Source organism: Procambarus clarkii, chromosome 41, assembly GCF_040958095.1.
Source record: "Procambarus clarkii isolate CNS0578487 chromosome 41, FALCON_Pclarkii_2.0, whole genome shotgun sequence".
NCBI lineage: Eukaryota > Metazoa > Arthropoda > Malacostraca > Decapoda > Cambaridae > Procambarus > Procambarus clarkii.
In genome coordinates this window covers 813,242-839,369 of record NC_091190.1, presented here as the reverse complement: position 1 = coordinate 839,369, position 26,128 = coordinate 813,242, and the positions used below count along the sequence as shown (strand labels likewise).

At 47.7% G+C, this 26,128-nt stretch overlaps 1 protein-coding gene across 1 annotated transcript in view; it reads left to right on the top strand.

Annotated features, from left to right (window-relative positions):
• LOC138373053 (exportin-7-like) overlaps positions 1 to 26,128 on the top strand; it is a 174,123-nt gene that overhangs the window by 106,551 nt on the left and 41,444 nt on the right. The window contains exons 6-8 of the mRNA XM_069339073.1: positions 7,082 to 7,201; positions 7,526 to 7,756; positions 19,369 to 19,518. Of these exons, the coding sequence (XP_069195174.1) occupies positions 7,082 to 7,201; positions 7,526 to 7,756; positions 19,369 to 19,518 (501 nt within the window). The remainder of the gene's footprint in view (positions 1 to 7,081; positions 7,202 to 7,525; positions 7,757 to 19,368; positions 19,519 to 26,128) is intronic.

The window sequence follows — 26,128 nt, the reverse complement described above, 5'->3', positions numbered from 1 at the left end:
TGCACCACCCACCTTCTGCCCAGGTGGTGTGGCTCGTACACCAGTCGTATGTACACATATCGTACATACACCAGCAATGTGTACGTAACGAATATGAGTAATGTCGAAACAGGAAGGAGAGACGATGTGAACACAAAAGAATGACCAGAGGGAAACCTCACTGGAAGTCAACAGATGTTCCAATAATATTGGAATTACTGAGGAGGTTCGCGAACCAACGAGAACCTTGACAAGCAAGCACAAACGCATGGAGGCATATGGGCCCAAAGACACCCCAGACCAAGGGACGTGCAGGGATCCTGAAACGAAGGGAACAGCAACGCAACATAAGCGTGAAAAAGGAGAGGAAAAGGGTGAAAAGCACCCCCAGGAAGGACGGAACCGACGGACACAAAGGGACACGCAACCGAACCCATTTAGGGGTAGACCCGAGACCAACACGAACGCAGAGGGGGGAGGGAAAAACCCCACTCTGAGGAACTGCAAGCCCCCCTCTGAGGGTATAAAAACCCAAGCGGGGGAAAACAGGGCCTAGGCCCACCAGGCAACCCCTCCCCAACCCCGGGGAACCCCTACGGCAGGACCCGGGGCCGAGTTGTTCCCCAAAGCCCCAGCCCTACAAGTAAGGGCCGGGGCAGCCGTACAAAACACTAAGGAAGAGAGCCCACTAGTCTGATGCATACAGCACAGCTGGAGGAACAGACTTGAATGCCTCTGCGCCTCCCCGGAAGAGGAAAACCCAGAGACTGTCAGAGTCTCAACCCAACCAGACCCCGCCCCAACCACAAAACCCACCTTTGGTTCTGAACTGGAAGCAAGGGAAAGGAAGTATGCACAACAGATGGGGAAGGATGAGGAGGAGCGGACTTAACGGGAGCCGAAGCGACTCCCACCCCCAAGTCCGGACCCCTACAACCAAAACGGGGCAGTCCCGAGGCATCCGGGGCTGCACCCAACCTAGAGCGTTGCAGCAACCTAAACCTAGCATGCAATGCCGCAGCTGCCTGCACCCGCATATCAATATCAGTGGCTTGGGTGAACTGGAGCACGTTCAGACAACACATGTCGCACGACTCCGGGTCAAAACAATCATTGACCCAACAGGCAGCATGGCGGAGGCAAAACCGGTGAGTGTCACCCTGAGACAAGGGGACAGAGCAACATTCAAACTCGCAAGACACGAATGGGGGGGACTCGGGTCACATCCATCGGACCACGTAGCCCCAGTAGGGTTTCCCAGGGCCCTTAACCCTTAAACTGCGCAACACGCCTGCAGGCTCATGTCTGGTTTGCGCAACGCGCCTCCGGGTATTTGTATTTTTCACGTTCCATTCAAAACTCCCGCAGCTACATGGGGTTCACATCAGCTTCCTCAGGGCTCTTGTAAACAGACGCCATCAACGACAGAAGAATGTTGAGAGGAGCTATTTTGGTGAGGGAGGTGACGTAATCGTAGCATCGTCTGCTGTGTGATTTTTTATGCAGTGTATGGTGGCCACTGTACTGTTTGGACACAATACCAGCTTACTTGCATAGTTCTGGTAAATAAAACATGTAGATAGGTATATAGAACATGTGTAATAAGAACTATAACAGTATGGTGGGAGGAGCAATGTTGGCGAGTAAGATGTTGGAGTGAGGGAGACTGGCTGGGAGTGGCTGCTCTCACTCAAGGTGTTCTGAATGTGTTCATGGCCAAATGCTCCTATTGGCCCATACGAGGCAGCTGCTATTGGCCCATACGAGGCAGCTGCTATTGGCCCATACGAGGCAGCTGCTATTGGCCCATACGAAGCAGCTGCTACGCAATGTTCTGAATGTGTTGATGGTAAATGTATATAGTGTGTGACAGTGTATAGTGTGTACATATGTTATAAATATACATAAATGAACATGAAACATTGGTGTGAATAACTGTATGATGGGAGGGGCAAAGTTGGCGAATACAATGTTGGAGAAGTGAGGGAGAGCTGGCTGGGTGTGGCAGCTCTCACTCGTGGTATTCTGAATGTGTTGATGGTGAATGTATATAATGTGTGACAGTGTATAGTCTGTAAATAGATTGTATATATACATAAATTAGCATGATACATAGTAAATATGTGCTGCATATGTGTACACAAGTGTCATGCACGTAACACAGTGTCTTCGGACAGTACGGATGTTTTACTGCCATAATATAGTGTACGTGTTCACTATACATAGGATTAGCACGTAAAAACAAACAAAATGTATTTGGAACTGTGTGGAAAAAATGAACGAAAATATATTCGCGGCAACTCGCATGCCCCGCCCCGAGCACCCTACTGGCCCCGGGAGCGTACGTCACGGGCGAACAGGGAATGATGAGTCACGCCCCAACTTACGGACCCCATAGCAGCCAAAGTAAGTACAATTTCAATTTTTTTTCTACATACCCATGCTGAGGGAAGGGTTTCTGACACTTTAAAAAGAAAAAAGAATTTTTTCCAGATAATTTATTTCCTGTGCACTGCAGGGGTGTCATATTTGGAGGCAATGCAGTTAAGGGGTTAGACATGGTTACACGCTAAGGGAAGCCGAGGCAGGGTTCAAACTTCGAACTGGCGCCCAAGTCTACCAAACAAACTGCTAAAACTGAACCCCCGGGATGTGTCCACACACGGGGGCCAAGCAGGGAGGACCACCAAACACAGAAATACAGATATATATACCCCAAGAACAGCGATGGGGGACCACAAAGGCAGACCTCACAACCAGGCAGAAAACAAAAACAAAAGAAAAACCCTGCAAGAGGACAACGTACTGTGACGGTGTTCCCCCCCTTATATTTCTCCCACGCCTGCAGTAAGAGTCATGTCCACTTTACCCGAGCGTTCTCTACGTCGCAGGCATCAGTTTGGTATATGTAGGGGAATGTAGTGTTCTCGGAGTGCCGAGAAATTTATACAAGAAGAGTATTTTGGGCTGTGGTTTAGGCCCTTTAGGAAGCCAATATGGCGCTGGCTCTTCTGTTTTCCCGCCAAAACTGTGTGACGTCAGTGACTCCAGGTTGGTCACCAACAGCGACGTGGCACAGAGAGCCAATGAAAACCTCCCGTGGCGAATATGACGTCACGAAGGAAAGGGGGTCCGGTCATCGCGCCGCGCTGGCGCCGTCAGTCTAAGACAGCACGTCAAGGAGGTCGGACGTGCGCTGGGGGGGGGGGGGTCCTGTCAGTTGGACAGTTTACCCCGACTCCGGAGGATTTACGCATCACCCGTGGTCTGCCAACACCTGTGGGGTCTTCCTTCGTTCATGTGTTGAACCGAAGAAGGAATTGACGGGATATTGAGCAACAAGTGCTCCAGGAACAGGTGTTGTGCAAGAGTGGAGTCTAGGCAGCGACGTATGCGACGGCTGATAGCTCCACAGTGATGACGTAGTGGATCGGCCAATCCTCCGGAGGGAATCAGTCTGACACGACACGTCAAGGTGATTGGACGTGCGAAGATTGGTCCTGTCAGTTTGACAGTTATTTCCCGCTCCCGTGGATTTCACGCGTCACCCGAAGTCTGCCAGTACTCTGTGAGGTCTTCCTTCGTTCATGTGTTGGACCAGAGAGGGAATCGACGGGATATTGAGCAACAAGTGCTCCAGGACAGGTACTGTGCAAGAAGAAGTGAAGTCTGTGCAGTGACGTATGCGACGTCTGAGGCAGTTCACCCGTTTGTGACGGCGTAGTGGCTGAACCGAGCCACTGGGAAGCAGAGGAAGAAGGAAACTATTCGGGAATCCGAACGACTGCAGCCGAGACGTAGGCGGGCAGCCGTAGCTGGGGGGAGAAGTTGACGGCCGGGAGACCGACTCCAACCCTACAAGAAGTCGAGGAGGAGCACGGACCTGCAGGGAAAAGGCACGGAGACGACGCGCTTACGGTGGGACATTGATTGAGTTCCTGGAGGACACAACAGAGTGTGTGTGGGGGCGTTCCCTACACGAGGCAGGAGCCAGGACCAGGAGCTACAACTCAGCTCTCATCGGAGGATAGGTGGAAGTAGGTGATTCTAGTTTCCCTCCCAATTCCCCTTTAGTCAGCTATATTATTTAGCCTGAGTATTTTGTATGTCGTGAGCAAGGCTCACCTATGTCAAAGTAAGGCACCAGTGTGCAGAGTGGTACTATAAAGAGTACTCACGATATTTACGATTATTAGTGGTGTGTGCAGGCACCCGGAGTAATTGATGAATTTACTGTGTTGAGAATGTCTTTCATGAGACTTTAATGTGATCATATAGTGAGAGAAAATATATATATAATTATGCCAGTGTTGGGAGTTAGGCTATTTGCCCAGTAACTATGTTATTACCATTATTGATGTCTGACTCATCTATATATATATATATATATATATATATATATATATATATATATATATATATATATATATATATATATATATATATATATATATATGTCTATGCTCGTGTATTGAATAATCATTCATGTGTGCAGTGATTAATTGTGTTATCGCCCACGGAAAGAATTACTGAGAACTCCAGTGATATATACTTCGTAAGTTATCATTAAACGAAGGGCAGTGTGTAATACCATGACAGTGAATTATTGTCACATTTAATATAGAAATGTTTGATTGAGCCCAAGATCAGTGTAGCGAAGTATTTACGTGCTATTGTCGCAAATATTGTGTGTTCGAACTTCTAGTGATCTTTGAGAGCTTAAAGAAATTGGCGCGTCACGCCAAGCAAACAGATAAAGTAACATTCGCGCGAGGGGTAGTCGCCCAGCTGATTTTGACATTGACGAGAGGGGGAGTGTTGCCAGCTTAGTGAGTTCATATTTTATGTGGGAATGAACGACTCCCGCCTGAAACAGCTGTTTGCTTTTTGATAAAATCTTGTGATGTCTTTGAATGAGTTTTAAGTAAAATACAAAATACATTGGTGTTTATATCATCCCCTCCATATTTCTTGTGGCTATGTGATACCTGAAAGCAGAGAGTGATAGAAGCAAATACCTGCCTGCGATGAGTCACAATAACGTGGCTGAAGTATGTTGACCAGACCACACACTAGAAATTGAAGGGACGACGACGTTTCGGTCCGTCCTGGACCATTCTCAAGTCGACAATCGACTTGAGAATGGTCCAGGACGGACCGAAACGTCGTCATCCCTTCAATTTCTAGTGTGTGGTCTGGTCAACAAATACCTGCCTGATATCAGATCTATTGAGTGTATCCTTGCCACTGTTACCACAATTCAACAAAACCACTGACGTGTTACTGGACACCGAAAACACCAGTTGGCGACCTTGTGGTTAGTAGTAGAGCCCTATGACATGGCGGGCATACAACAGTTAAGTGAACAAGTTGTGTTCCCACTCCTTCTCGATCAGAGGCCGGTTGGGATTGACTGGGATACTCTCCTGGCGTACAGTGGCGCCGCGAGGATAGAGTGAAGACCCGCAGGGCTACGGTGAGTGACCTTGAGTATACTGTTGCTCACCCGAGAGTAAAACCCTGACAGTACTCAGTCGGAATACAGCCGGCCGCTGTCATTGGTGAAAACTAGCTGTGCAGTACCTCACGCCCCTACCAGTGACGAAAACTACCCCAACCCAGAGACAAATAAGGGGTAAGAAAAACCCCAGCTGACCCCAAGGGCAGCGCTATTTTCCGAGCAGTAAATGGCACAGCGGAGGTAGATCCTGAGTTGACTTGTGGAAGGAGGCCCCAAGGGCAGTACTTAAAAGGGCACTTAGGGAAGGTGACCCTAGGCGCATGCAGCCCTAGTACTGTGAAATATCATTCCTGGCTCATGCACTACATGTAGAGACAGCCCACACGACAAGGCACAGAACTGAAACAAAAACCGGAGCCAGAGGCACGACTGCACCAGACTTCCATCAGCCAAGAACTGAAGGTTGGGTCGCCGGCGGGTGGTCTTCAGCTTCCCCTTCCCCCTCCCCGGGAAGGGATGGGGGATGTCCAGACAGCGGCGTGGCGACATGATGATGTCATACTAGTTTGCTAATTTTCGTTTGGGGAGTTCTATCCACCTGTTTGACCTTCGGTCGCAATAGTTCCTGAATAAAAAATTTATTTATTTTAATTTGCTAGTTTTACCAGAATAGGGGTTCGTTTTGGGGCGCCTACCTTTCTGGGTTCCTGTCCCGGTCGATGGCAAACAGAATGCTCCCAACCACAGGAGGGTCTCTATAGGCCATTGCTACTCGTGGCTCTCTAGAGGGGGGCCAGGTTATGGCTCATATTCCCCAGTAGGCAAGAACTCCATGCATTGACTGATGCCAGAAAGATATACATATCCATTCAACCTAGATAGCTCCAGGGAACCGACGGGGCTTCCCCCAGAAAAGACATTTTTACTACAAGTTTCAAGCAGAGAATGCATATATTGTTAACATGAAGGACTCCTTCTTGATAAGACTCACCAGCAAAAATGTTTGTTTATAATAAAATCAATCCTCTGGTTTGTGAAGAAGAGAAAAATTGAGCTATATCCAGTTTACGTAAAGCTATGAGTGGTCCAGAGCTCTCTTGGCGTGATGGTGTTTACTTACGAAGATTTTCCATACTTAAATGCCTTCCCAAATCTCGACGTAGCCGTTTCGAAGATGCTAAGAAGAAAAACGTTCCTAAGTACAGTACGTGCGTAACTGCTTTGTGAATCTGGCCCCTGGAAGTTCTTCTACTCACCAAGCATGGCCTGAAGCCAGGCTTGACTTGTGAGTGCTTGATCCAACAGGCTGTTGTTTAGAGCGTCCCGCAGACCCGCATATCCACCATAGCCCGGCTGGTCTGGCACTTCTTGAAGAAAACTATCTAGTTTTCTCTTGAAGATGTCCATGGTTGTTCCAGCAATATTTCTTATGCTCGCTGGGAGGATGTTGAACAACTGTGGACGTCTGATGTTTATACAGTGTTCTGTGATTGTGCTTATGGCACCCCACTCTTCACTGGTTCAATCTCGGGAAGACAGTTTCAGGGAGCCACCAGAGCTCCTCTAGAAATTTGCATTTAATTATATTCAATGTTGGGTTTTTGTTTTACTACATTTGAAACATGTCATTTTTCATTTCAGACTTTGTCATGCTTAGTGCAAATAACCTCGGTGAGGCGAACTCTGCTTGGAAATGCTGAAAGAGCAAAGTTTCTAACTACACTTGTCAATGGTATTAGAAACATAATTAAAAATCCACAGGTTAGTTTAAACTGATTTATTATTTTTTGGCATACTAGAAGTCCTAATAGTGACACAGTTATCATTACCTTCTTATCTCGACTTTTAATATGTAATGGATTTTGGATATTTGTTTCTTAAAAGATGACAATGAAATTTTGAGATTTTACAGTAGCCTAATTGGAATATCTTTTGCCTCTCTGTTCTATGTAATGTGATAAAAGGAATGAGCTCTAGAATATATCTCTTTTTCATATAAATATCATGTCAAATTAAAGAAGCATATGTGATATATATTGGCTTGTTTGATAATTGTTGTATCACTGTTTTAATTGTCTATTTTAGAGCCTGACTGACCCATCGAACCACAGTGAATTTTCAAGGTTATTACTGCAACTGAAAAACAACTACCAATTGAGTGAGTTAGTAATGGTTGAACACTATCCAGATGCCATACAGCTGATAGCAAAATTCACTATTCACACTTTTAAAAAATTGTGGAAATCATGCCCAAACAGTGTTCACTACTTAATCTCCCTGTGGCAGCGTATGGTGGGATTTATTCCATATTTGAAGGTAAGTGTCTTGTGTAAAGGGTTATTTCTTCACAGTCATTGTGTTAACCTCTAACCTGTTGTTTCAGAATACTCCTCTAGCATCATGTGCAAGAGTGTGCTGCACACAAGAGCTTGTATGCAGCGTGCACACAACACATGATGTTGTTTTCTGACAACAGGTTTATTTTTACAATAAGTCACAATAATGTGGTTGAAGATACTGTATGATGACCAAACCACACATCAAAAGATGGAGAAACGATGACGTTTCTCCATCTTCTGATATGTGGTATTGTTATCAACAGGTTTATTGATTATTTTGTTTCTGCATTTGTACTTAGTACTTGTATAACTACTATATGTCTCCTTCAAACTTTGAGCAGCTGTATTATACCACCCAGTTTCAAGTTGGGGGACTGTACTTGTATTCGGTATGCTATGTCTTGATCCAAAAGTAATTTTCTGGGGGGAGCCCCGTCGGCTTCCCGGAGCTATCCAGGCTGATATTGCTAATGTCAGACTATGGCATCAGTCATGTATATGGAGTTCTTTGGGCCTACCGGGGGACCACGAGCCAGAACCTGTCCCCCCTCACAGAGGCACGAGGAGCATTGGCCTATAGAAACCCTCGTGTGGTTGGAAGCATTCTATGTCTGCCATCGACCAGGTCAGGCACCCAGAAAGGTAGGCGTCCCAAAACAAACCCCTATTCTGGTTATGAAATTGCTTCTGAGAGCCGAACTAGTGAACAGAACCCCCAAACAAAAACAAGCTAATGAGCATGACGTCATTACGTCGCCGCACCACCGTCTACGCAGCTTCTTTCTCCCCGGGAGGGGGAAGGAGGAGCCCCAGACTCCTCGAGCCGGTTACCCAAGACCCCTGTTCTGAGGCTGGATATCAAAACATGCGAAAAACTACCGACTGGAGGGAGGGAAGGTTGCCGGGGAGCCTCCGGGTCTGACCCAGAAAATGGCGTTTCATTATATTCAGTGCTGGTTTCCTGGGGGAGCCCCATCGGCTCCCTAGAGCTACCTACCAAAAGACAAAAACAAGAGAGACTAACCCGGGAGGCGGTCGTTGTTCGCTCCCCAACGGGAAGCCGAGACAACAGGCTGCAACCGCCATTCCAAGGGCACACAGGCTTGATGAGGCCCAGGGACATCAATGAAGGAATGCAGAGCCAACTGACGAACGTCGTGGCCACGGGGATAGACCGCAGGCTGGCTGGACCAAACCACCCCCGCGGATGACCGGAGAGAACCACACCTCGGAACAGGGAAGAAGGGAAACCAGAGCAACCCAAAGAGCGACCCCAGTCACGACAGTCATGGCATGCAAAAAACAGCAAAGAGCCACAACCGAACATAGCACATTATGCACCCCCAGCCAAACCAACCAAGCATCAACAACCCAAGGACCCCTCGGGAAAGCAGCCGCCACAGTCTTTGCCAAAAAACAGGAGACAGCAGTAAGCAAACAACTGAATGCAAAGGACCCAAAGAGCAGAAATCCCTGCGCCGGAGGAAAGCACAAAACTCACCGACCCGACCCCCAAAAGCTAATGCCAACAAGAAAAGAGCCTTGGAAACATTCCAAAACCGAAAGGGCCCCAACAAACCGAGGAGAAGAGTAGGGAGCACCCAATCTAAGGACCAGGACGGCTCAAGCGGCGCATGAGCAGGCCAGAGGTGAACAAGAAAGAGCACAGAGAGAATATGTTACAATAAAAAATTAAATAAACTACCAAAATCAAGAAGCATAGAAGAGGACCAACGAGTCCTATATAGGACTGGAGTTAAGCCTCACCAGAAGACAACAGACATTCCAATAATACTGGAAGTATCGAAAACCTTCCTGAACTTTCGAGATCTTGCATAAGCAAGCACAAAATCACGATGGCTCATATGGGCACAGTCGCGCTCGAGACCAATAGTCATGCAGGACCCCGATATGAGGAGAACATGACCGCGACATGAATAATACATGTCCCAGAGAAAGGTGAGAAAACAGAGAAAAATACCCACCGGCAGGATGGAACCAAACCTGTGGAGGGGTCGACTCCCAACAACTCGTATGCAGAAGGGAGAAGGAAAACCCCACTCCCCGTAACCGCAAGCCCTACTCAGAGGGTGGAAAAACCCCGGCGGGGTCCAACGGGGCCCAAGGTCCCCCAAGTCAGCTCCTCCGCAACCACAGGAGGAGGACGCCACCTCCACACCAGGACGCCGGGCTGAGCAGTCCCCCCAAAGCCCCGGCCTCACAAGAAAAAGCCGAGGCAGCCATAAAAACACTAAGGGAGCCCACTGGTCAGACCCATACGCCACGGCAGGAGGAACAGGCTCGAATGCCTCCGTCACAACCCCGGAAGCAGCAATCTCTGAGACTACCCAAGTCTCAAGACCATCGAAACCTTGCCCCGACCCTGAAACCCACAGATGGGTCGGGGCCGGATGCAGGAAGGAAGGGGGGGACCAGACCGAACAACAAGGTGCGGACGGAAACAAAACCGAAGCGACCAACACCCTCAAGCCCCGTCACAATAACCAAAACGGGGCGCCTCCGGGCTTCCGGGGAGCAAACAACCTAACGCATTGCAACCACGTGAACCCAACGTGCAACGCCTGAGCTGCCTGTACCTGCATAGTCATCAATGGACTGGGTAACTGAGTTACAACAAGCAACAAAACTCAAAGGACTCCGGGTCGAAGGTGCCACTGATCCACCAGGCAGCATGACGGAGGCAAAACTATGAGAGTCACCCTTGGACAAGGGGACAGAGCAACCCTCGAACTCGCACAAGGCGATGGTGGGGGGGGACTCAGGAGTCACATCCATCGTGCCCCCGTGGGGTTTCCCAGGGTCCTGAGACGGAACTCACGCTTAGGGGTGCCCAGGCAGGGTACTGCTAACCAGCCCAAGTCTACCAAATAACTTTCTTATAACTGAACCCCCCGGGACGGGACGTGTATACTCACGGGGACCTAGCAAGGGGTACCACCTGAATTGATAAGAGTACTCAGTACACACGGGGTAACAACCAAGGCAGACCCCCCACCAGGCAGGTAAACAAAAGGAAAAAGAAAACCCCGCAAGAGGACAGCATACCAAGGAGGAACGGAGCCGGCCGCTACGAATGGTAAAAGCAAGCTGCGCAGCACCCTGTGCCCCTTCCCCTTACTAGTGCAAACTGCCCACTACCCTAAGGCGAACAAGGGAGTCAGAACACCCGAGCACACAAAGGGCGGCTGAAAACCAAGCGGTAAACGGCCAAGCAGAGGCAGAACCCAAGGAACTTGTGAAAGGTGGCCCCAAGCCCCAAGGACAGTACCTACTGGGCACCTAGGGAAGGGAACCCTAGGTGCATGCAGCCCCGGGTACTGAAGAAATACTTCTGGCTTGCACACATCCTAAAAGACATCTGCCACACACAATGCATAGAGCTGAAACTAAGTCCGGAGCCAGAGCACACGACCTCTGCCTAGCACATCAGCCTCAGAACTGGGGTCTTGGGTAGTCGGTACACGGGGCCTGGGGCTCCCCCTTCCCCATCCCGGGGAGAAAGGAGTTGTACAGACGGCAGCGCGGCGACGTAATGACGTCATGCTCGTTGGCTCGTTTTTGTTTGGGTGTTCTGACCACTAGTTCGACTCTCAGAAGCAATTTCTTTACCAGAATAGGGGTTTGTTTTGGGATGCCTATCTTTTTGGGTGGCTCGATTGGGTCAGGCACCCAGAAAGGTAAGTATCCCAAAACAAACCCCTATTTTGGTGAAAATATTGCTACCGAAAGCCGAACAAGTGGATAGAACTCCGCTAAACGAAACGTGCAAATGATCATGACATCACACGTCGCCGCGCCGCTGTCTGCCCAGCTCCCCCCCTTCCTGGGAGGGGGAAGGGGGAGCCCCAGACGTCACACGCCAGCTATCCAACTTTAGTTCTTAGGCTGATGCTAGAGGCAACGGTGGTGTGCTCTGGCTCCAGAGTTTTTGCAGTGCTGTGCTTAGTGTGTGGTGTCTGTTCTCCAGGGATGCAAGAGCCAAGAGTTAGTCCTGAGTACCCGGGCTGCATGCACCTAGGGTTGCCTTCCCTAGGTGCCCTGTAAGTACTGCCCATGGGGCTTGGGGTTCCCTTTCACGAGTCACTCGGGACCTGCCTCTACGGGTCCGCTCGGGCAGCCCTTGTGGCTAACCTCCTGCGTTACCCGGATTATGCCTCGGCAATGGATCCCTCAGCGTTCAGGTTTGGGACTTAATTCCCTTTCTGACTCCGTTATGAGGTCCCAGAGTCATTCTGGCTGGTGAACTGTCCTGTTTTTGCCCTGGAGGGTTGGCACTCCTTCTGCCGTTCCCGCACGCTTGAGTGGTGGGAGGCTTCAACGGTGGCTCAGGTTTTCCTGGGGGGCGACCTTGAGCACCTTAATGAGTGCTTGTTTGCCCCTGCCCTTCCACGTGATGTTGGCGTCGTTCAGCTCCATGTGCAGGTTCCCTCCCTTTCGACTGCGCTGGTGGCTGAGGACTTGTGCACCCAGTGCATTTTGGCTTTGGCCTTGCGTTTCTTTTCCCTCCTGGAGCTGTCTTCGGATTGGCTCCAGGAGGCTGTCGGGGTGCTTAGGGCTGTTCCTGGTTCTGGCGCCTTGCCGGCTCGCTCGTCTGCTGCCTTGTTGAAGCTTTTCGGGCCGATCTTGAGGGATGCGGTTTTTCTGTTTTATTCTTCTTGGCTCATGTGTCGGCTGGCGGTGCTTGCCTCCGCCGTGGAATCTGCTTGTGCTTTGGCTCTTAAGATGTCTTCGCCTTTTTTTCCTCCGCTGTTTGAGGATTCAGCCATAGCGCAGTATATTCAGGCTGCTTCAGTTTCTTGCAGTCCTATGCCAGACTTGTTGGTTCTCTGGGGGTCCGGTGGTGGGCCTTCCCGGAAGGGTCGTGCCAGGGCTCGGGGTTCCTGTCGTCATGGTTGGCCACTGGTGCTGGGTTCAGGTTCGGCTCCTTCTTTGGACCCGTCTTCATCTGGTCGGCGCGGTGTTCACTCTGCGAGGTTCCGGGTCTCGTAAGGGGCGCCTGCCCTTTCGCGGTTCGCCCAATTGACAAGGTGATGGGAGGGGTGTGGAAGGCTTGCGCTGTTCGCTCACGCCTGTTCCCACGATTTGTGGGCTTTTCGAGTCGTTTCTTCTGGCCTCCGGTGGTGTTGGGTGCCCCCCCCCCTTCGGGGGGTTCGGGGCTAGCGGGGGCAGGCCTCTTCCCCTGCGCTCTGTTAGGTCATCTTGAAGTGGGTTTGCTTGGGCATGGTTGTAACGACGACGTCCCTCAGATGGGGTTCCTGTCTGTTTCCGGTCCCAAAACGAAACTGCGCGGACCTGTGGTTCATTCTGGACTTGTCCTGTCTGAACCCCTGGGTTCATTGCTCCTCCTTTCAGATGATTACGCTGTTCCAGGTTTGGCTCCTGTTGGACCCAGACGCTTGGATGGTGTCCCTGGACCTCCGGGACGCTTATTAGCACTTTCCAATTCATCCAAGGGGGTGTTCACACGCCTTACATGGGTCGTGGTGGCCCGTCTGCATCTGTAAGGTGTTCGGGTGTTGGCCTACCTCGATGACTGGCTGGTTTGGTCTCCCAACTGATCCTATTGTCTGCTGGCTTGGGATTTGGTTCTTTCTCAGCTTGCCGGGTTTGGGTTCTTGGTGAACTAGAGGAAGTCCCATCTGGTTCCCTCCCAGGTTTGGACCTGGCTGGGCCTTGTGTGGGACTCTCAGACCACTTCCTTGCCTCTTCCTCCGAAGTCTCTCCTGCAGCTGCTGTCCTGCATGTGACCTGTTTCTGAGGGGCTCCCGGGTCACCTGGCAGTTGCTCGAGGGTCTGTGTAGAGCCTGAAATTCACGATGATGGCCTACCCAGCAGGTCAGGTTTGGTTTTGTCGGCTGTTCTGGTTCCTTCAGGGATGTCCCTTCCGCCTCTCACGCGATCGCTGGGTTTGGACCCCGGGGGCTTTGCATCGGTTGCTGCATCGCCGGCTTCCTCTTCGGGTTTTTTGGGGTTCAGTGCCTTGGCACGCCTACCCGTGCCCTCGCTTGGTGTTCACGGACGCGTCGTTTCGGCTGGGGTTATGTGACCAGTGCTCACCAGCCTGGCCTGGGACGATGGGGTCCGCCCTTCCATCGAGCCCTCAGCACAATGCGGGAGTTCGCGGCGGTGTGGTTTGCTCTTTGGAGGATTCGGGTCACCCACGGGTCAACGATCCGGCTCCGTTTGGGCTGCTTCCCGGTGGTTCATTGTCTGAACCTAGGGGGTTCGATGCGATCCTTGGCTCTTTGGGGCTAGTCGCTTCGGGTGACTCATCTGCTGAGTTCTAGGGGTTTGGCTCTCCTGACAGTTCATGTGCGGGCAGTGTCCAACGTCTTGGCCAACGGCCTGCCTGTCGAAGGCACCGCATTGCCGTGGTCACTGTGCCTTTTCCTGTATGTGGCGCCCTTCACCAAATGCGAGGCCTTCGGGGTCGATGCCTTTCAGCAGGACTGGTCGAGATGGGGGTTCCTGTATCTCTTTTCCCCGGTTCAGCTGTTGCTCCGCGTCCTGACTCGCTTGGAGACTTACCAGGGGAAAGTTGTCCTCTTGGCCCCGTGGTGGCCGGCCCAGCTTTGGTTTCAGGTGCTGCATGCTCGGTGTCCGAACCTTCCGGTTTTTCTTGTCTTCGTCATTGTACTTCGCTTTCTGTTAGCGTGGTGTTGTCCTTTCTCTCTTGATTGTTCCAGGATCGTCTCCTTATACCTAACAGCTGTCTCCATCTTTTCTGGCGAAGAATGAGACTGGTGCTTTCTGGAGGGGGTCCTTGGGTTGTTGATGCTTGGTTGGTCAGGCCGGGGGTGCATCATGTTTTGTGCCCGGTTGCAGCTCTCCACCAGTGTTTGCGCGCCACTGAATTACAGGCCAGTTTCCTTAACTTGTATACCATGCAAGGTGATGGAGAAGATCGTGAGGAAAAGGCTCGTAGAGCACCTGGAGGGAAATAACTTTGTAACGCACCACCAACATGGGTTTAGGGATGGTAAATCGTGCCTCACAGGTTTAATAGAATTTTATGACCAGGCAACAAAAATTAGGCAGGAAAGAGAAGGGTGGGCCGACTGCATTTTCCTGGATTGCCAAAAAGCCTTTGACACAGTACCCCATAAAAGGCTGTTAAAAAAGTTGGAGCAACAGGCAGGAGTAAAAGGGAAGGTGCTCCAGTGGATAAGGGAGTACTTAAGCAACAGGAAACAGCGAGTAACGGTGAGGGGGGAGACATCAGAGTGGCGAGATGTCACCAGCGGAGTCCCACAGGGCTCAGTACAGGTACTTGGACCCATCCTGTTTCTAATATATGTGAACGATCTTCCGGAGGGTATGGACTCATTCCTCTCAATGTTTGCTGTTGATGCAAAAATTATGAGAAGAATCAAGATGGATGAAGATAGACAGAGGCTACAGGATGACCTGGATAAACTGGAGGAATGGTTTAGAAAATGGCTGCTAAAGTTCAACTCGGGAAAGTGTAAGGTGATGAAATTAGGCGAAGGGAGCAGGAGGCTGAACGCGAGGTATCATCTGTTAGGTGAAACCCTGCAAGAGTCAAATAGAGAGAAAGACCTGGAGGTTGATATCACACCGAATCTGTCCCCAGAGGCCCACATCAAAAGTGTATCATCAGCGACATATGCTAGACTGGCCAACATAAGAACTGCCTTTAGAAATTTGTGTAAGGAATCTTTCAGAACCATGTATACCACTTATGTAAGACCAATCCTGGAGTATGCAGCTCCAGCCTGGAGTCCATACCTAGTTAAACACAAGACAAAGTTAGAAAAGATTCAGCGGTATGCCACCAGGCTCGTCCCGGAACTGAGAGGATTGAGCTACGAGGAAAGGCTAAAGGAGCTGAACCTCACATCCCTGGAAAACAGAAGAGTAAGGGGAGACATGATAACCACCTACAAAATTCTCAGGGGAATTGACAGGATGGACAAAGACAAACTCTTCAGCACGAGTGGGACACGAACAAGGGGACACAGGTGGAAACTTAGTACCCAGATGAGCCACAGAAACGTTAGAAAGAATTTTTTCAGTGTCAGAGTAGTTAATAAATGGAATGCACTAGGAAGTGATGTGGTGGAGGCTGACTCCATACACAGTTTCAAATGTAGATATGATAGAGCCCAGTAGGCTCAGGAATCTGTACACCAGTTGATTGACAGTTGAGAGGCAGGACCAAAGAGCCAAAGCTCAACCCCCGCAAGCACAATTAGGTGAGTAACACTGTTGCCTCTTATTGTGCGGCGCTGACGGAGTTGCTTCAGCTTGCTTTCAGTATTGATGTTATGTGTGCGCCATTTCGCAAGCTGTCTCAGGCGTTGATTCACCTCTGGCCTGCTCATGCACAGCCTGAACCGTCTTGGTCTTTGGACAGTGTGCTCTCTTTTCTTTCTTCTCCTCGGTTTGTTGTGGTTCCTTTGGTTCAGGATTGTTTCTCGAAGACTCTTTTTTCCTGTTGCTGTTAGCCTCTGGGGGTCGGGTTGGTGAGCTTTATGCTCTCCTCCGGCGCAGTGGTTTCTGCTCCTTCGGTCGGGGTGATAGGTTCATTTGTCTGCAGCCGTCTCCATCTTTTCCGGCGAAGAATGAGACTGGTGCTTTCTGGAGGGGGGTCCTTGGGTTGTTGATGCTTGGTTGGTCAGGCCGGGGGTGCATCATGTTTTGTGCCCGGTTGCAGCTCTCCACCAGTGTTTGCGCGCCACGGCTCCTGTGTCCGTGGACTCACTTTGGGTTGATCCAGTTAACCTTCTTCCCTGTTCGCGGTGCGGGTCTCCCAGGTCGTCCGCAGGATTATTAAGGCTAGCCTGCCTGCAGTCTATCCCCGTGCCCATGACGTTCGCAAGTTCGTGGCTCTTGCCGCCGTCTTTAGTAATATGTCCTGGGCTGACATACGGGCGTGGGGATTTTGGCGGGCAAGCAGGGTCCTGGCTGCTCGTCATCTCGTGAACGTTCCTAGGCCTAGTCGGGCCAGTGTTACTTTGGGTCGGCGGTCGCAGCCAGTTGTCTCTACTTCACGTTGAGGAGTGAGCAGCGACTGTCTCCTGGGTAAGCCCCTAGGTTTTTCCTCTGTGAGTAATTCGCTTGCCGAAGGGCCCCCCCCCCTCCCCAGAAAACCAGCGTTGAATGTAATGAAACGCTATTTTCTGGGTGAGACCCGGATGCTCCCCGGCATCCCTCCCTCACTCCCTCCCTCCGGTTGGCAGTTTTTTGCGTGTTTTAAAATCTAGCCTAAGAACTAAGGGTGGATAGCCGGTGTGTGGGGTCTGGGGCTCCTCTTTCCTGCTCCCGGGGAGGGGGAAGTTGCACAGACAGCGGTGTGGCTACGTGTGATGTCATGATCGTTTGCTTGCTTCTTTTAGGGGAGTTCTATCCACTTGTTCGACTTTTGGTAGCAATATTTTCACGAAAATAGGGGTTTGTTTTTGGATGCTTACCTTTCTGGGTGCCTGACCCAATCGATGGCAGATATAAAATGCTTCTAACCACACGGGGGCTTCTATAGGCCATTGCTCCCCTTGCCTCTCTGAGGGGACCAGGTTCTGGCCGTGGTCTCCGGTAGGCCCAAAGAACTCCATACACATGACGGATGTCGAAGTCTGAAAGCTCCGGGTAGCCTCTGGGTCTCACCCAGAAAATGGCATTTCATTACATTCAATGCTGGTTTTTTGTAAACTGAATTTTTGTGTAATTTTTGCAGTGAAAGAGTTATCATCCTATTTTTTAGTGTACATGCTACTGTATAAGTTGGATAGGATTAATCCAGTATTTTTTTTTTTTTTTTTTGAGATATATACAAGAGTTGTTACATTCTTGTACAGCCACTAGTACACATAGTGTTTTGGGCAGGTCCCTGGAATACGACCTCCATGAAGAATCGATTTTACAACCAAGTACTCATTTTTATGTTGAGTTAAAGAGAGGCTACAGTTAAGGATTTGCGCCCAGTAAATCTTCCCCGGCCAGGATACAAACCTATGGCAAAGCGCTCGTGGAATGCCGGGTGAGTGTCTTACTACTACTCCATGGAGACTGCTAATTCATTTCTGATCAAGGATTCCTTAGTCACTTTTCATGCCAGTACTTGGGTCTGTCCTGGACACAACAATCCCATCAAGACTCAACCAGTTTAAGATAAAAACGAAGCTATACCTAATAAATTCCCTGTAACCTACCTTACCTATTGTCACCCATGTTTTTTTTTTTTTTTTTTTTTTTTTTTTAATGGCGCTGTTTGTCGACAGAATTGTATTTGTGCTGCTTTTTCAGCCATGTTCCCCCCTTTTTTATCTTTTTTTTTTTATTTGTTCTCAACTCATTTTATTCTTTATGCTCAATTAGTATTAATTAAGCTTTAGTCATTTAAGTTTTTCATGCCCGAAACGCTTTGCGTAACAGTGGCTTCAGGCATTGTATGTACTACCCCTATCTATAAATCCATCACTCTTTGTAAAATCTCTTGTATGTATGTACCTTACCTAAATAAACATTTGATTTGATTTGATTTGATAAGATACATCATCGACCCATGCTCTACGATGATGTGTACCTTTGCAGTCTTAAACACCAGCTGGAGAAGGAATACATGGGGGGGGGGGGTAAAATTCAGTTTATGCCAAGTTCACTCAAGAATGTGGCTTGAAAACATACTTGTGAAGCAAGGTACAACAACTAAGAGCAATATGATAGCAAAAAAAAGACCCCCCCACAGGACAGAGTCCTGATAAGGTCCAGCAGTTATCTTGAAGAGGAAGCAGTATTTGGGTGACTGACGGCCCGGGAAGGCGAGATGTTAACCTACTCACATCAGCAGTAAGACTGGATGTGGCACTCTGGCTTGATTGGCTGGCTGTCAGCTGGCGGCTTGGTGCATGCCGTGGTCAGGATCGTTTCGTACCCAGTTTTGTAAGAGTCTTTTTGTTCTGTGTGATTCTTTTGTGGTGTCTGTAGGCTGTTTTAGTTCCCTGTTTTCATGAATCAAGCAGTTGTTCTTTATTATTTTGTCTGCTTTCTGAGTGCTTTCTTGGTGAGGATGATCATAACAATCTCATGCTCTCTCTGCCTCATGAAGAGGGCCAGCTTCTGGCTTTGGTAAGCCAATAAGACTCATATGACTGATGTAGCTTAGTATTGGGAAGCTATATTGGCAATGTAGCTTCAGGGAGCCACCAAGTGGCTCCCCCAAAAAAGGATGCTCATAAACCTTTTTATAATGAATCATTAAAGCATTCATAGTGGTTACCAAATCTTGAATTCAAACAAAGTATTCCTGATGGATTTAGATCTACTCTAGACAGCAGCACCTACCAGGTCACAACTGTTCTGAAGACCGAATTGCTGAATAAATGTTGAAAGATTTATAAACAATATTTTGAGGCACTTAAAGGAACTCGCTCCTTGCAGGTACAACTTTTATTTCACGAGCAAATACTGCTTATCACAGTTAAAGGGTTAAATCTTCCTGCCATTTCCTTGCATCTAATTCCTGTTTTGTTGTTTATATTTTTCACATTAACTTTATCTACTGTAAATCCTGTTAATTTGTTCATAATATGACCACTTCCTTTACAGGCTACTGAACCCCATCTGCTAGATACTTACACACCCGAGATTGTACATGCTTATGTTTCTTCGAGGCTGGAGAGTGTGGGTGTGGTATTGCGTGAAGGGCTGGATGATCCATTAGATGATGTTACTGTGATTCAGCAACAGCTAGATCAGGTATGTAATTAATTGAAAAGCCAGCATTGAATGTAATGAAATACCTTTTTCTGGTGTGGTCCCTAAGTGGTTCCTCTATTTATTCTCCTGGAACCTTCCAAACGTAATGACTCAGAAGCGCCTACTGAAGACTAGGGCTATAATGTAGCTTCCCCTACACACACTATCTGGTTAACCTCTCGTAGTGTTTAAAAGAGAGCTTCACAAGGACCTTCAAAGGATACCTGATCTATTAGGCTGTGACTCATACATCAGGCTGCAAGTAGCCACGTAGAACAGCTTGGTTGATCAGATCAGCAACCTGGAGGCCTGGTCATAGACCGGGCCACAGAGATGTTGATCCTCTCAATCATCAACAGGAAGTCAACAGGTAGGTAGCCCTCAATAGAGGCAATTGGGGTCTGGGGATTCAGGATCATTACAGTACTAAGAGAAAAATCCTCCAGAAAAAAAGGGCACTCAAAAACAAATGACTGCTCTATTTCCGGGAAAAGAAATGAAGCTACAAATGATCCTCCCAGCATTTAGGTTGAAACCAATAGTTGTGGGTTAGCCATTGACAGATTGCAGCATCAACGGTAGCTCCTGCTTACTATGTCAATAGAGCTAATTCTGGAGCTGAAAAATGGTTCAGCGAGAAACTTTGAAGGGAAGGACTAGAAGACACAGAAATTTAACCAGAAAAAGGAAGTTCGTTTCATTTAATGCTGGAGGTCTAAAAGGGGCAGAATGGCAGCTCTGTAGCTAGGTACATTTCTAGATTAATTAGCTGAAAGAAGTCGAGCCATAGAAAAATGGTTGGGTTCAAACACCGGGCCAAAGATCCAGAAAACAAGGTGAACCTGAAGCTGGGTGGACCAGCCCCACCAGAGTTGGTTCGCAGTACCAGCGAAGGGAGAACTGTGATACAAATGGCACAGCTCCCCCCCCCCCCCCCCCCCTCTCTCTCTCTCTCTCTCTCTCTCTCTCTCTTTCTTTCTCTCTTTCTCTCTCTCTCTCTCTCTCTTTCTCTCTCTTTCTCTCTCTCTTTCTCTCTCTCTTTCTCTCTCTCTTCCTCTCTCTCTTCCTCTCTCTCTTTCTCTCTCTCTTTCTTTCTCTCTCTCTTCCTCTCTCTCTTCCTCTCTCTCTTTCTCTCTCTCTTTCTCTCTCTCTCTCTAAATTCTCAAAACACGAATATTAAACGTTATTTAAAATGTGTGCAAAACAATGAAATGTCATTTTTAGCACGTTTAGAAAACGTGAAAATGTTTGGTGTGTTGCTATATCTCACAGAGTACAAACAAAAATGGGACATCCTTTGTGGGGACGGAGATATTCTTTCGTGGGACCTTAAGGCTTGTTGGTTTCTTATGGTTTGTTAGTACAGTGGTGCCTCAGTTTAAGAGTTTAATCCGTTCCAGGAGACAGCTAGTAACCTGAAAACTCGTAAACCGAAGCTAATTTCCCCATAAGAAATAATGGAAAATGAATTGATCCATTCCTAACTACCCAAAAACCTCACTTCAAACTTTATTTTATATCAATTTCATCCTGATCAACACAACAAAAGTATGTTCAAGGTAATACTTACCCTTGCTGATGACTGCTGTTGGCATATGGAAGATGGTAAGAAGTGAGGAGGAGAGGTGTTACTGTTTGGAAGGGGGAGCCCCCTTCTATTATAACATCAGGCAGTGAAGATTTTTCTGGAGTGCACTCTCTGGCACGTTTTGCCTGCATACCTCTAGGTCCTGGTTGTGGCTCACTGCTTGATTTTCTCACAATGAAACGATCCATTGAAGATTGTTTTTCCCTTCTTTGCAACATTTGTCTGTAGTGAGGCTTCACATTGTCATTGAAAAGATTAATGCAATGGTCTACTACATCTTTTTCTGGGTGAGTCGTTTCAATAGAAGTTTGCATGTCTTCTCACATCTGACACCACTTCCTAATGCTTGCGGAGGGGACATCCTCTTCTGCCTCATCCTCCTCCACTGGAGAAATATCCTCAGCTGCCTCTTCTTGCTGCCCTTTTGAAGGGCTTCAAGTTCTTCCACCAACTCCTCCACATCAGCACCATTCAATTCCAAGCTCATTTTCCAGCCCAGAGCAACAATTTCCTCAACAATAGGCACTTTATTTACATGCTCAAACCCCTCAAAGTCTAGTCCTGGCTCACATTCAGGGCACAATTTTCTCCAGCCACAGATCAGGGTTCTTTGAGTCACTTCTTGCCAGGCTTTGTCAACGAGTTTTAACCCTCAAACCGCTAGGGGCCCAAATGGAATTCACACCCACAGGCGCAACAAAAAAAAAAATTCCAAAAAATTCTTTCGTCTTATAGAAGTGTTCATTTTTGTTCCCTGATCACGGAAAAAATAACAAAAAAATCGTAGGTGGCATATTTTAGCCGCAATAGGGTAGGGAAGTGTGGCAAAAAAGGGGCGTTGGCAGAGCCTTCGCCAGACGAGGTCTACTCCGCCCGAGCTGTCAGACGGCAGTTGCCACAAATATATTATTACCTAATTATTTCAATGTCTCTGATTGATTTTTTCTTAGTTTTTTTGCAGTAATATTATTCCATACAGTGAATTGTGGTATATTTATATTATAAAATGTGTGAACCATCGCTGTACTCAAAATTATGGTGTGCATATTAGTGATTCAATTATTATGTTCATAAAACAATAAACAAATAGTTTTGCTGTTGTTACACTATATACACAGGATATATATAAGTATTTGCATGTTTTGTACACCATAACGAACTACTAAGTTGGTCTTGTGAGTCAAAAAGCAACGAGGAGTGACCGCCAAACACCAGCGAGCCACTCACTGCCACTCCCTCCCTCAACACCACCTCACTCACCCTCATTCACCTCCTACAATACTCTTTCTGTATTTATTCACTATACACAGACGTTATATATACGTATTTACATGTTTTGTTCACCATAACTGTACATCTAAGCTTGTATGGTGAGTAAAGACCACAAAGACGTAGCTACTCACACAGTCAGCTGATCGGCGGCCGCCCTCAAGGCCAGACGCACTAATATTTGTCCTTCAACAATATTGTTTGTGGTGTTATTACGCTATATACACATATTATATATAAGTATCTACCTGTTTTATTCACCATACCTGAACAAATAAGCTGGTATGGTGCCCAAAGACCATAGTGGCCATCAGTAAACACCATGCCAAGACGTGCAGACGACGCTCTTCCCTCACCAAAATGGCGGCTCCCAACCTACTCCTCTCGCTGTTATCACACTCTATACACCGGCTCCGGGATGCCGGTCGGCCGAGCGGACAGCACACTGGACTTGCGATCCTGTGGTCCCGGGTTCGATCCCGGGCACCGGCGAGAAACAATGGGCAGAGTTTCTTTCACCCTATGCCCCTGTTACCTAGCAGTAAAATAGGTACCTGGGTGTTAGTCAGCTGTCACGGGCTGCTTCCTGGGGGTGGAGGCCTGGTCGAGGACCGGGCCGCGGGGACACTAAAGCCCCGAAATCATCTCAAGATAACCTCAAGATAACACACGTTATATATAAGTATCTACATTTGTGTTCACCATATCGAACCACTAAGCTGGTATGGTGAGTGCAGTCAATAAATGGTGGCCACACACAGTCAGAAGACGACGCCACAACCCTCCCTCGCACAGCGTTACGCCTCCCTCCATGGAGCACAGCTAAATATCACCACAATCCTGCTATTATCAGAATCCTGGTCAGTTTTATCACAGTCAGGGGGCTTCAGTAATACTATCACTGCTAAATAATAGCAGTATCATATATATTATGGTATTTGTAGGCGATGCTGTGGTCACAAGCTGAACAGCAGTGCTGTGAGCTCGTGCTGCGTGCGCCAGCCTTGGTGGCTTGCTCAATACTGACGCTGTAACACCCAAGAATGTTGGCCTGGATTTTTTTTCTAGGTGGCATCTGGCAACTATCGGTCGTGGCTGTACTATAGCTGCCCCTATCCCAGGCGGGGAGTTTAAATTATAGCGCTAGACACGAAATCATATATAAATGATGTGCGCCGTTTCGGTTTTGTCACTGATATATTTATATATGATATGCGTGGTTTGAGGGTTAAAGCACAACAAATGTTAAAATGGTTTTTCCAGAACTATTTGAGGGTGAGCTTTGTGGCTTCAGTCACTTCAAAACATTTCCAGAAAAGCGCCCTTTCATAAAGTTTCTTAAAATTCGCTATGATTTTCTGGTCCATAGGCTGAATCAGAGGAGTGGTGTTAGCAGAAAGGAACTTTATTGTGAGAAAATTACTGTATCTGTTCAACAATGCATCTTCCAAGCCTGGAGGATTAGCAGGAGCATTGTCAAGGAGAAGCAGAGCCTTGAGTGGCAAATGTTTCTTCTGCAGATATTTTTCTATGGCTGGGCACGCCACATCATTCACCCATTCCATAAAAAAAATCCTAGTCACCCATGTCTTATTATTAGCCCTCCACATCACACACATTTGGTTTTTCTGCACACCCTACTTTTTGAAATCCCTTGGATTTTCAGAAAGATACACAAGCAAGGGTTTAATTTTCAAATCGCCACATGCATTTGAACACAGCACAAACGTAAACCTATCTTTCATAGGCTTGTGTCCGGGCAATGATTTTTCCTCCTTGGTATTGTATGTCCTTGTTGGGATTGAGTACTACAGATGTTGGAGGTAGCATGTTTGGAGCAGATGCTCTTTTGTTTATGATCTTGTTAATAATATTTCATGTACTGTACCTGATAATTGTTTTGTTGTTGTTACTGGCGGAGAATAAAACCATGTGCACGAAGATTGTTTGTCTGACCAAAACCATAACAGTGGCGACGAAAATTAAACATCGCTGGCAGAGAGCCTGGGTACGAGACGTGGTGTGAGGATCAAGACAGTGCAGGGTACGTCGTGTGGACGAGTGGACGCTTCGCATATAACAGTGGAGTGTGCTACACTGTGGCCATGGCTACCATGTCAATCGAGCTGTTAAACACTGCCAAGATCTCGTTGGACCTGTGGCTCAGCCTGCTGGAAGCAAACTTTCAGTACCGGGAGATTAAGGAGGACGCCACCAAGAAAGCGGTACTCTTAGTTTCACTGGGTTCTGAAGCATATAGTGTTCTCGGAAATTTGTGTGCACCTGAGCTACCGCACACGAAGACCTATGTAGACTTAATTGCTTTGTTTAAACGTCAGTATGTGGTGAAACCATCATATCACAGGAGTTTGATGGATTTCCAGAAGAGGACGAAAAAGCAGCAGGAATACGTACAGGATTTATTTGCGGAATTGAGGGCTTTGGCTAACCACTGCAACTTCGGAGCACAGTTGGACGGCAGGGTTAGGGACCAGTTGTTCATGGCAGTGGAAAAGGAGAATTATTTCCTTAACCTGGTGGCAGAAAATTTGGATCTACAATCGATGACTTGATGGGCAGTGCTCGAGAAGATATTGAACCTGGAAAGGGCTTTTGGAAGTAAGACTTCTACTCAGGAAATTATGGTCGTACAGAGCCAGACCAGATGTACACACTGTGGATACAAGCACATAAGTAGCAAGTGCAAGTTTCGTGCATATATATGCAACTTTTGTAACAAGGAGGGACACTTGCAGAGTGTGTAGGGAATATCTGAACAGGAACAACAAGGCCTGGGAGAGGAGACGACCAGGGAATGCAGGAAGAAGAGGTAGTGGTACTGTGGTCAAGGCAGTAGAGGAAGGTAACCAGTCTGAAGAAGCTGCAGGTGAGGAAAACCGACTATATTCGGTAAAAGAAAAGGTATGTTCAGTGAAGTCACAAGTGGTGAATTTTGTAATTAATGGGAAGTTAGTTCCCTTGGAACTGGACACTGGTGCTGCAGTGTCAACATTGTCTAGAGATTGGGCACATACCTTGCAACTGAATGTAAAACCAGGTAAAAAATCTTTTAAGTGCTTATGATAATGTACCGATTAAGGTCTATGGCAAGGTGTCGGCAAAAGTAGGTTATAATGGAAAAGAAATTGTCCAGGATTTTTATGTAGTGGATTCACATAATCCTAGCCTATGTGGTAAGGATCTCATGGAAAAAGTGGGAATTTTCTTGGCGGGCCTAGATGATTTGTCGATACTTAAAACAATTAAAAGTGCCGAACAAATGTTAGACAAATATTCAGTGGAGGCAGATAAGCCAATTAATAGCATGGTGGCAAAAATTCACCTGAAAAGTGGGGCTTCACCTAAATTTTTCAAGGCAAGAACAGCGCCTTTTCATTACAAGCAATTGGTAGAATCAACCCTGGAAAAGCATGTGGCTGAAGGCATCTTAGAGCCAATTACACATAGTGAGTGGCCAGCCCCAATTGTACCAGTGTTGAAGGCAGATCGGAAATCCTTGAGAATCTGTGCAGATTTCAAAGAACTGAACAACTGCATACACTGTGAGAAGTACCCTTTACCTAAGATAGATGAGTTGTTGTCAGTGATCTGCAAGGGAGCAATTTTTTCTAAGATTGACCTGAAAGATGCATACTTGCAAATTCCTGTAGAGGAGGAGAGCCAGAAATTGTTAGTGATTAATACCCACAAGGGGTTATTTAAGTATAAAAGACTTCCTTTTGGACTCTCCTC